This window comes from Pempheris klunzingeri, chromosome 16 (assembly GCF_042242105.1).
Source record: "Pempheris klunzingeri isolate RE-2024b chromosome 16, fPemKlu1.hap1, whole genome shotgun sequence".
Classification (NCBI taxonomy): domain Eukaryota; kingdom Metazoa; phylum Chordata; class Actinopteri; order Acropomatiformes; family Pempheridae; genus Pempheris; species Pempheris klunzingeri.
Genome location: NC_092027.1, coordinates 3508606 through 3520244, shown reverse-complemented (window position 1 = coordinate 3520244; position 11639 = coordinate 3508606). Strand labels below are relative to the sequence as shown.

Sequence of the window (11639 nt, the reverse complement as noted above, 5' to 3'; positions counted from 1 at the left end):
GTAGCAGTTGTTACTGAACTGACACGCTTGACTGCAGTGCAGGGGAGGGACAATTTAACTTTCAATTTCGATTTAGTTCAGGAAAATATGGAGTCCGTCTGTTGATGAATTTGGTAAACTAAACGCGTCTAAAACAAATTTAGAGCCACAGAGAAGGTTTAGGACTAAAGGAAAACTGTATATAAAATCGGGACTGTTCTGGTTTCACCGTCACTTCCCTGGCAGACAGAAACGGTCGGTGTAGTCGGTACCGGAGTCTCTGCAGTGCAGCAACATGTTGGAAGAAGCGGGAGCCGTGTGGTTGTCTGAGGAGGTGAAAACTGGAGTAAGTTAGACTTTTTATTTCTCTCACAGACTCGACAATAACTCGTGCGTGGGACGAACTATGACTATTTGTTGCTTTTACCTCTGTTTGTAGACGACCATCATTGCCATAGAGTTTAACGGAGGTGTCGTGCTGGGGTCTGATTCCCGAGTGTCTGCAGGGTAAGTTAGTGTGTGTTTGCATGCACTGTGTCCACTTTTATTCTGTCTTAACTAAGACACCAGCAACACTCAGACTTCTCAAGCTATTAATAATAATAATAATAATAATAATAATAATCTACTTTTCCTTCTATATCAACTTCCTCACACCACAATCACGCACCCTCTGCCTCTTCATCCCTAAATCCAGAGCGTCAGTGGTGAACAGGGTGATGAACAAGCTGTCTCCCCTCCATGACAAGATCTACTGCGCTCTGTCAGGCTCTGCAGCAGATGCTCAGACTATCGCTGAGATTGTCAACTACCAGCTAGATGTTCACAGGTAAGTCCACAGTAAAAGAGGAGTGACAGACTTTCATTGAAACATCTGCATGGTAGGTCTGATTGGAGATGCCTTCCTCTTTCAAACCTCATAGAAAGGTGAGTTTTAAAGGGAGAAAGGTTTTTTCACCTGCTAGACATGAAATTATATCAGAAACGATTAATTCAAGCCAGAAATCTTGCTTAAGCACTAAGACTGAGTGAAATATTTGTAAGTATTTTAGTTTAACGTGCAGCGGTCATTACTGGTGCCTCACAGCAAGAAGGTTCCAGCCTGCCGACCAAGTGGGTCTTTGTGTGTGGAGCATGTTCTCCCCCTGCCTGTGTGGGTTTTCTCCACGTAGTCCAGCTTCCTCCCAAAGTCCGAAGGCATGCAGGTTGATTGGAGGCCTTAAATTGGCTTTTTGTTCATTTTGAATTAACAGAACAGACATTTGCAAAAACCATACAAAGTAACACATCATTCTTGGTAAAAAGAGAAACTCGACAAGCATAATATTAAATATAAATAAGCATGAGCATTGACGGAGAAAGATAGGTTTTAAGTCATTCACATATTCTCAATCAGGTTACTCTTCCTGTGACACACTGCAAGACATCTGCTTAATCCACTGACTAGAATTAGGTCTGAATATCCCTTTTACAGCCGGTACGTTTGACTTGTGTCAGACAGAAATTAGCCTAATTAGTTCACGTTTACCTACATTTCCTAGAAAATCTTCAGAGTATGTAAATAGTATTCTCTTATGTCTTGTTATGTCAGTATTGAGATAGGTGAGGACCCCCAGGTTCGCTCAGCTGCCACTCTTGTGAGGAACATCTCCTACAAGTACAAGGAGGAGCTGTCGGCGCATCTCATCGTGGCCGGCTGGGACAGAAGAGATGGAGGACAGGTCAGTAAACACATAGCAGTTGGTTGCACTGTGAGAGAAGAAAACTAAGATTTAAAGAAAAAAGATCACTTGATGCTGATGTGACCTTGAGGTTGGTTAATAGGTCAAACAGCGGCTAACTTTGTTGTCTTATTGCTGCTGGATGTGTTAAAATATCTTATCCCGCCTGTAGAGCTGATGTTAGAGACATCCATCCAGAATAATATTGTGACCTGTCTTGTTCCCTCGTGTTCCTGTGACCTTTGACCTCTCCCAGGTGTTTGCCACCCTGAACGGTCTCCTGACACGGCAGCCTTTTGCAGTTGGTGGCTCTGGCAGCTCATATGTTTATGGGTTTGTCGATGCTGAGTATCGCAGGGGCATGAGTAAGGAGGAGTGCCAGCAGTTTGTTGTCAACAGTAAGTTTTTTCTCCCACAGAGAGCATTTGTTTGATCATACAGTTGGTTGTCGTGGCTATCATTATTATTATGTTATGTTAAATATTTAGTTTTACAAGACCTAAATTGTGCAGATCAATCTCCTCACCTTGCTTTATTGTCTCTCTCTATCTTGCAGCTCTCTCTTTGGCAATGAACCGTGATGGCTCCAGTGGTGGCGTGGCCTACATTGTGACCATTGATGAACACAGCACAGAGGAGAAAGTCGTTCTAGGAAATGACTTACCCACCTTCTTTGATCAGTGATCAATATATTGTTCTGCAGAATGCAATTAGGTATTTGTTTAGCTCACAATAGTCATTACAAATACTCTTTTTGGCTCAGCTGTCATCCATTCAACTGTCAGATTGTAAACTAAAGAATATTGGACAAGAACACATTCACTAATAAGTTTAATAAAAGATATAGTCCATTGCATTGGTCTATAACTCCCAAAGTGATTTCTAGTGTGATATTGGGTATTCTTTGTGTTAGTGCAAAGTTGTTCGCTCCCTCAGATCATCAGCTGATCAAGTTTGTGGCTCATTAAGACACTTTGAAATACGACAAAGATAAATCTTATAATAGGTGAAATTCAATTATTTATCTGGCGAGAAGAAGCTACTGAGAGAAGGTTGTTCACTTCAGTCTCTGCATGTCATGCTAACAAGGCTATCTCACCAGACCAATGATAGTAAACTGCCATCTGAGACCTCTTCGCTCAGTCAATCAGGCTGCTATGTGGCAGTAGTGTCAATTTATTTTTAATGGGTTTTAATGGGAAAGTAAATGTACCATCAAAAGCTGCACAACCTCTGACAATCCTTTAGCCTCTCTGTAAATAGTCCTTCAGGAACAGCCCCACACTTCCTCTAACAATAGCAACAATAATTGTCTGAGAAACATTTAGGCTGATGAACATAAAAGTGAAAGTCAGATTTGATGCACCACCAGAGAATTGTGTCACTCTTTTCTTCTCCACTTTACAGAAGTGTTTTTAGATTGTGATACCTGGGTGATGGTTGATCATGTGCTTTTATTATTTTGACTGGACATAATTAAATATTAAATTGGCATGCATTTTGAATATCAACCATCATAAGGGACTTGCACTTGCACTACACTTGCATTACACTTGCAATGAGACCCACAGAAGCTTTAATGTCAGTTATGTGAAATTTTGAATACATTAAAAGCCCAGAGATGACTGTATCAGACACTGACAATGGATGGCCCATAATGAGGGTGGCTAGTTAGAGGATGCTGCTGCTGCTGATGATGATGATGATGAAGATACCAGTAGCTCTATAGTTAGCCACCACTCAGATAAAGCATACTAAATTATCTACTTCAATGCTTTGTGCTCTGCAGCCTGCGTTTCAGGGAAACCAGTGGTGTCGCTAGAAAATGAAACTGAAAGTGGGTGAAAATTAAAGTACTGGTCCCGAGGCAGAGCAGGTCATACGAGGACGACCGTCTCTGGAAAATGGCAGGCAATACAGCAGCAATGATCCGCAAAGTTGTTGCTTTGATTTTGGCAGTTTGCGTCGATCTTTCCTTGTTTTACGCGTCCGGACATGTAGTGATTCACAGCGTCTGTGGGCATCTCCCGCGTCTTTGGGTTTCTGCGGCTCTCCGATATTTTGCACTCACTGCTGTGACTCTGTTCATCCTTGGTGAGTTCAAACCGATACTGGTTCGCTTTATAACGGCGCACAGTCTGTTGCCAGCAGTGTTTGAGACCGGGACCAGAGCCCTGTACCATGAGGAGACCCAATGTGGCTTGATGGCCGATGTGTGCTGCTGGGTGATGTGCGCCGGAGCGTCGCTGGCTGCTGCACTGTTTTGGGAGATCACTATCCCCGACACTGAAGAGAAGACAGAGAATAAGCAGAAAGCCAGAGAGCTGTTTGTGAGAGTCCTCCACCTGTACAAACCTGACTATCTCCTGCTGCTAGGAGGGCTTGTGTTCCTGTCTCTGGCTGTTTTCTGTAAGTACAGCAGGTGATAACTGATGTTGACAATGGTGATTTGATTTTGTAGAACAGACAGTGGTACAAAAGCTAAGGATGATAAAACACTGTCATTTCGACTTTTATGATTAGCGTCTTAGTTTGCAAATAGCCTGGAAAGACTTGGTTCTCAGCTCGTGGACCACGTTCATGATGATGATGATAACCTAATGTTGATTTGTCTGGCTGATGTATTTTCCTCTATCTGTGTTTGATCACGTGTTTCTTCTTAGGTGAGATGTTCATCCCGTTCTACACTGGGAGAGTCATTGACATCCTTGGCAGTCAATACCAGCCGAGCGAGTTCATATCTGCACTTCTCTTCATGGGCCTGTTCTCTGTGGGAAGGTATGTGACAATGCTGTCCCTCCACACTCATCCACCAGTATGTACCTGTAGCTCAGGGCTAATATCTGACTGACTCTCTCTTTGATTGATTAGCTCTGTGAGTGCAGGCTGCAGAGGGGGTCTCTTACTTTGTGCCATCAGTGCCTACACATGCAGGATGAAAGTCAAGCTTTTTGGGGCTTTGACCAAACAGGAAATTGGATTCTTTGAAACCATAAAGACAGGTAAGAGTCCTATAATATAACATGCAGTTATGCCATAATTTCTCAGTGCATATGAATGACAGAACAAGTCAGGTCAAGACCGGACACTTACTGTATATAAAGACAGAACGTGACAGGGACAAGGCCAAACATGACATACTGGATAAGACAGGTCAAGCTTGACATAACAATACATGAAAAGACAAGACTGACAGAGCAGGACAAAATAACATGACAGAACAGGAAAGATGATCATTTGTATACATTTTCTATTTAGGTGAAATCACATCCAGACTGTCTAAAGACACCACCCTGATGGGAAGAACAGTATGCCTGAATGTAAATGTGCTGCTGAGGACATTGATCAAAACACTGGGCATGATCTCCCTGATGATGAATCTTTCCTGGAAGCTCACATTCCTCGTATTGATGGAGACGCCCATCACTGGCCTCATTCAGAACATCTATGACACACACTACCAGGTAAAAGGGGGTTAATAAGAAATGTTGAATTAAGCACGTATTTTATATCCAATATGAACAAACTGTCTTCAAGTCATCAATCCTGAGCAGCTATTGTAGGTCCTCACAAATTTTTGAGAGGTTCCATATTATGCAAAATTCCCCTTTTAATGTCTAAATTTATGTCCCTGGTGTGTCAAGACCACCAAACTCTAACTTTCAGTGTCTCCTGCTCCATCTTTCAGTAAATATGGGAAAAAACACAGCACTTAGTTTTGGCTCCCTTTATGATGTTATAAAGGGGATCTGTTGAACATGTGACCTCCACCAGCCCTGCAGCAGACTGACTGGCCCCGTCCACTTAAAACCTCCTAAATCCACCTCTCTGCTATTGTTTTTTCATCACTAATGCTAGTTTCCTGTAAAACAAGGATGTCGCAAGAGCAAAGCAGGCAGATTCTTCTGTTCTAAAACTGAGAGTGTAGAAAGACGCTGAAAACAGTTGCAGCGGCCATGTCTGTATGAGAAAAATGTGTTTATTGAACATTAGATAATGTAAATCTGTTCTAGTAGGAATGCAAATACAAACAAGACAAATTACCCTCATAAACAGAAAAGTAAATTTAGGCCATTTGTTGTGCATATCTGCGCTGAATATTGCAGCCAAACCAAAAGGCAAACAATATATTTCTCCATAATGACAATAGTTTTTGAAAGACTTTTTTATGCCCTCCTCAGCGGCTGTCCCTGGCAGTACAGGACTCTATGGCTTTGGCAAATGAAGAAGTGAACGAGGCCGTGTCCGGTATTCGTATGGTACGGAGTTTTAACACAGAAAAACACGAGGCCCGTCGCTATGATGACCGCCTGATGGACACACACATCCTTAAAACCCGCCGGGATGCTGTCAGGGCTGTTTACCTACTTGCACGCAGGGTGAGATGTTTGTGATTTTTTTGCAAAGCTGTGTTGTTTGGAGATCTGGTGCTGATGATCATATCATTGCATTTCATCATATGTAATAGTATTTGTTCCTATATCTGTGTGTGTGTGCTTATGTGTACCTTTGTATGTGTCTATAGATTTCAGGGTTGGGCATGCAGGTGGTCATGTTGTACTACAGCAGGCTGTTCATCAAGAGTGGGCAGATGACTACTGGCAACCTGGTTTCCTTCATTCTCTACCAGTCAGACCTTGGAGACAACATTAGGGTAACTAATAATGCTCTCTGGATTGTTGCAGTTCAGAGCTGGTGATTGCAAGCATCTAAAGCTTTTAAGTTAGTTAACAAACAGTTTAGCTGTTAGGTAAGCTTTATGTTTTCTACCCAAGAGAAAAGTCAATGTGCTTTACAGCATTTGATTTAATTTAAGAAGAATCTTTAACAACTGCTTGGTTTTATTGAGCACATTCATACACTGTACTCATTATTGAAAGACAGAAGAAGAAAATATTTTGAGGTTGCTTTTAAAAGAAGAGTATGAGCTTCCATGTCCTCAAGAAGGCCGCTCCTTTCAGCTCATACATATTAAGAATTTCTAACCAAACACATCTTGCTTATCCTACACTATTCTAAATGTGTGATTGCAAAAATATTTATGTTTAACATAGTGCAACTGTAGGCACTCTGTAAATGGAAACATGTCATTAAGTTATCATATTTTATGACTGCCATCTTTTAGACACTCACCTACATCTTTGGCGACATGCTGAACTCAGTGGGGGCTGCTGGAAAAGTGTTTGAGTACCTGGACCGAAAACCTCAGGTCAGCACAGAGGGAAAACTGAAGCCTGATCGGCTGGCAGGACACGTCAGCTTCCGGCATCTCAGCTTTGCCTATCCTGCATACCCCAACAAAACAGTGCTGCAGGTGAGCTCTGAACAGCAGGTAGACATGAGGAATTCTTTGGTTTCAATCTGGACTATTCGTGAAAACATTTTTTTTTATGAACAGATTGTCTAGTGTGTCCACTGAATAAATGAAAGATATTGTAATTCAACTTTTATTACGATCATTTTTATCTACTTTCTTCAGGACTTTTCTTTGGAGCTGAAGTCAGGTCAGATGACAGCATTGGTCGGCCCATCTGGAGAAGGAAAAAGCACCTGTGTGAGTCTGCTGGAGCGATTCTATGAGCAGCAGGATGGAGAAATCCTACTGGACAACGAACCACTGAAAGAGTATGACCACTATTTCCTCCACAAGAAGGTAATTAATCATTACTGCTTTTTCTGTTGAGGTCTGTCATTTAAATGTGACTTTTACAAGAACACCACTTCAGTTCAACTGATGAGACGGTATTTAACAGATTGCAGTGGTGAGCCAGGAGCCCGTGCTCTTCTCTGGCTCCATCAGAGACAACATCACCTATGGGCTTGCTGACTGCTCACTGGATGAGATCCAGGAAGCAGCACGCAAAGCAAATGCCCATGACTTCATCGAGCAGCTGAAGAAAGGCTATGATACAGGTAAACTCTTTTAACCACTCTTCATGCTTTTGTACATGTCTGAGTGTCTACATAGAAACCAGCTTTAGACGTTATTTATTTTAAACATTTATATAGATTCAAACTGTGGATGATGAACTCTAAATATACACATACATTTTTTTTATTTTACACATTGAACCTGAATCTGTTATGATTTTATAATGTTTTTCTCAGAGGTGGGTGAGGGTGGTGGCCAGTTATCAAAGAGTGAGAGGCAACGTATTGCGATCGCTCGAGCTCTGGTCAGACAACCACAGGTCCTCGTTCTGGATGAAATAACCAGCTCCCTGGATGCTGAGAGTGAAAATAAGGTATGTTGCAACTTCTAACACAGTGGTGTCCAATCATGCATACAGCATAATTTAGCTTATTTTCAATTACTTCTCGGTCACTGGTCTTGCATGCATGCTCTGTGCAGACATCCAATCATATTCTTTCTTTGTAATTGTAATGTGCCCTTCATTTTTTCATTTCCATTAAACTCTCCCTATTCAATACTACAATAATGAAATGTTTCTGAACCTGTATGTATTAAAGAATATATATAGATATTTTTTTAATTTCAACCTCCTTTAGCTCTGCTTCCTTCTAAAAAAGAGAGATAGCACATGGTAAACACTATAACATAATAAATATTTCTGCCATTGACTCTACACAGGTTCAGCAGGCCCTGGCTAGTTCTCCCAACCAGACTCTGCTGGTGATCGCTCACAGGCTGAAGACTATTGAGAAGGCTGATCAGATTGTTGTGATTGATGACGGTAGAGTTCAGGAGCAAGGGACTCACCAGGAGCTGATGGACAGGAAAGGGAGCTACTACAAACTGAGAGAGAAGCTCTTCACTGAGGGAGACTCACCACAGCGATGAACTACTATCGCTGAGCTGATGCTGTAGCTCACCCGATGAAAATATGAGAGGACAAGTTGGATTTCCTGTAGATATTTTGTACAAAAAGTGAAAATTAAACAAAATGTGACAATGCCTATATTTTAAAACGTGATTTTAAAAACTCCTCCTAGACTTTAATGGTGGTATGCATGATACATCTACTTATTTATTTTGCAGACTGTTGAAATCATAATAAGTGTTGTAAATTAATTATGCATGTATGAGTGAAATACATCTGATGGCTGTATCTCTATTATACTATTATACTTTTTCTATTTCATTTCCTTGTATTTGGTAAAGATAAATAAAGGTTTGACACCATAAATCTATCAAATTTATGATCAGAGAGAACAAAGGTTGCTGAATGAGTATTTCACATCATAGTCAGTGACCTCAGTTGACTGCCAGAATGTCACCTTATTTGAATGATAGATTGATGAACTGTACACACATTTATAAAATCCTTTCACCAAACATTTTCATGGGACATTCAAATGACAAATAAAGGATCTCACAAAGTAAAAAAATAAATCAGATGGTCTGGCAAACATGATATACACAGATCAAGTGATAATACAGATAACTCCAGAGAGCAGAGCAGGACTTTATGTTCTATGAATGTAGTAGTCCATGTAGTTCGTAATGTAGTAGTTTGTCCTGTAGCCTATAATTTTAAGTCAATCTGCAGCCTAATTCATTCTGTGGGATGAAAAGAAGTGAAACGCATCACACACAGTGCATCAAAATGCAGTACTTTGGGGGTTAAGTTTTATTGTTTGAGCCGACTTGGAAAATCCCTGACGACCAACATGCTTGTTTTTCTGGCAGTGAGGCTTTTTGGAAAGTTGCCTGGTCATATGTGTCGTAAACACCAAAGGTGCCGTGAAGTGTTTCGCAGCACTGTGTCAAAACTCCCTCTACTGACAAAGACCAAGCTCATCTTAGGAAACATGTCACCATTTTGTCAAGATGCCTGTGCAACTACAAAATGGTGACGGAAGTCAGGTGCCTCAGAGAAGTTATTTGTTTCCTCTGTACTTTAATGACTGCAAGGTTTTTAAAATGTCATATGTCCTGAAAATGTTTTATGAAGATACATATTGTCTCTTTTCTGGAGCAAGCGCCATATTTTACACATTAGAATTAGGATATTACACTAAAACAACTGCATGCATTATGTTTCGATACATTTAAAACATGTAAAATTCAAGAACTGTTTGCCTACATAACTGTAACAGCTCCCAACACAGAGATGTGAACTCACAAGCAGGATTCAGAGGAAGAGCAGCTGAAAGCAATCTATAGTTTACTTGGAGTAATAGAGTTCAGCAACAGATAATAAGTCAGAGAGGGCAAATCAAGCAGGCAAGAAACAGGAACAACAGCCGGAACTTAAGACTGGGTTGTGCATTACATGATCTGGCACATGACTGGTACTGTATTCTGTATTCTATATGTAGGGGAGATAATGAGGGAAAGAGGAAGGAGTGAATATGAGGGGATTGGCATTCCTGCCACCTGACAGGTGTCTGAAATGACAGATGTTAAAAACTAAAAAAAGCAGGAATAAGAGCAATAGAAATATCTGTTGTGACAACAACTTCTGCTTGTATGGCCTACAATATTATACTGGTCATATTTCTGTTGTTATGTAACTGAACCCTGACTTTAGATTCATTTACTTTCATGCTTTGACATTAACTAAAGAATTACATGCTTCACTTTAGGTGAAAATAACTCCATTGTTTACTGTTTTTTTTTAAATCCCCTGGATGAACCAATAAAATGTGTGATGGTCTGACTGAAAACAAAGCTTTTTCCTCATTGTTCGTAACAGTTTGGAGGTACATGGTTAATATTAGGTGCAGTGACTTATCGGTAAAACTGATCTTCCTATCAGCAATTGTGTGCCACCTGCAGGTTGCAAAGGCTGGAGAGCACAAAGTGAAAAAGAAAATGGCAAAAGTTTCCGCCATCTTAGGGCGAGACCTTCAAAAACACAAAATGGCCGACTGCGTCCACAGAAAGTTTTAAACTGTCTATTGAGTTAAATAAAAGATGACATAGTGATCCTGTGGTTGTGCCCATCACTGTAGTACAATAGGAAATAGTATCATGTTACCTCACAGCTCTGTGTGCTCCTATATGTACTGTATATGTGCCTTCGGATGTGGATATGTGCAGAGAAGCTTTAGCCAAACCAGTTCTGCACCATACCGTCGCGGCACCACACTGCCAAGCTGGAAAGTCCCTTCTCTCCTCTCTTTCACTTTCTTTCTTTATTGTGTTGTATATCCAGTGGCTGCCTGCAGGCATGACTCAGCCAAACCACAGCCAAGCCCAAAGTCCTGTGACCGAAAGCATTCTGGTTTTGACACTCTTTTACCTTTTAGGTATGCAGCCTGTGCTGATTTTTGTTGTCACAGTGATGTATTCGATATGATACACAACCAGCCATGTGGCAAAAACTGGACTGTGAGCATGTTTCTCTGTAATGTCTTCATTAACATTTAAGCATCTAACTGACAATTTCCATCCAGAACAACAAATAATAGTTTGGTTTTAGTTTGGCAGCCTTCACTAATGATATTTTCACAAGACAAGTGACTGTTGGTGGAGATTTGCTGACTTTTGCATTATTCAAGCTTGCATCCTTTAATCTACATTACATCCTTCCGTTCCACTTCGCCTTATTAAATATTTAAAATCTGGTTTTATCAGGGCCAGCTCATCCTGCAAATATTCAGTTGTGAAATAATTTACAGATACTATACCATACTGTAAAATTAGTAAGTACTATCAGCTAAATGTACTGAAAATATCAAAGTCCCTGTTTTGTCCCCCTGACTGACATATCAGACATTGTTAGATGGCTAATACTGATGGATCAATATATAATAGGCATTTTACTGTAGCTGATGGAGGCTGAACCAGTTTAAAGTATTTTATATACAGTTTGGCAGTTTAACCACGTCAGTGGAGTTGAGGGTGGAAATCACTCTTTAATGCTAACAAACATCTCAGGAGGCCCCAACTAGACACTGTTTTATTTTAAGGGGGTACAAGCAAGGGGGAAACAATTGGCTAAATATTTTACAATATATTGTATTGTGTAA

General features: G+C 40.7%; 2 protein-coding genes across 2 annotated transcripts; both read left to right on the top strand.

Moving 5' to 3' along the window:
- The first annotated feature begins 54 nt into the window (after window positions 1-54).
- Window positions 55-2554, top strand: psmb9a (proteasome 20S subunit beta 9a). The gene is made up of 6 exons (XM_070846963.1): window positions 55-325; window positions 419-486; window positions 677-808; window positions 1571-1700; window positions 1957-2098; window positions 2257-2554. The coding sequence occupies exons 1-6, from the start codon at window positions 275-277 to the stop codon at window positions 2382-2384; spliced, it is 651 nt and encodes a 216-aa protein (XP_070703064.1). The 5' UTR covers window positions 55-274; the 3' UTR covers window positions 2385-2554.
- A 1034-nt stretch (window positions 2555-3588) lies between these two features.
- tap2a (transporter associated with antigen processing, subunit type a) lies at window positions 3589-8848 on the top strand. Its single transcript, XM_070846603.1, has 11 exons — window positions 3589-4109; window positions 4364-4478; window positions 4572-4702; window positions 4959-5164; window positions 5882-6079; window positions 6226-6354; window positions 6826-7014; window positions 7180-7353; window positions 7454-7613; window positions 7809-7945; window positions 8293-8848. Exons 1-11 carry the CDS (start codon window positions 3605-3607, stop codon window positions 8500-8502), a joined length of 2154 nt encoding a protein of 717 aa, XP_070702704.1. The 5' UTR covers window positions 3589-3604; the 3' UTR covers window positions 8503-8848.
- The last annotated feature ends 2791 nt before the right edge of the window (window positions 8849-11639 follow it).

Excerpts from the sequence above, each read along its gene's own strand:
- tap2a (XM_070846603.1), top strand. The coding sequence starts at position 3,605 with ATGGCAGGCAATACAGCAGCAATGATCCGCAAAGTTGTTGCTTTGATT. Across the intron at positions 6,355-6,825 it reads ACCTTGGAGACAACATTAGG|ACACTCACCTACATCTTTGG; the intron begins GTAACTAATAAT and ends GCCATCTTTTAG. Across the intron at positions 7,614-7,808 it reads GAAGAAAGGCTATGATACAG|AGGTGGGTGAGGGTGGTGGC; the intron begins GTAAACTCTTTT and ends TGTTTTTCTCAG.
- psmb9a (XM_070846963.1), top strand. The coding sequence starts at position 275 with ATGTTGGAAGAAGCGGGAGCCGTGTGGTTGTCTGAGGAGGTGAAAACT. Across the intron at positions 809-1,570 it reads TACCAGCTAGATGTTCACAG|TATTGAGATAGGTGAGGACC; the intron begins GTAAGTCCACAG and ends TTGTTATGTCAG. Across the intron at positions 1,701-1,956 it reads ACAGAAGAGATGGAGGACAG|GTGTTTGCCACCCTGAACGG; the intron begins GTCAGTAAACAC and ends GACCTCTCCCAG.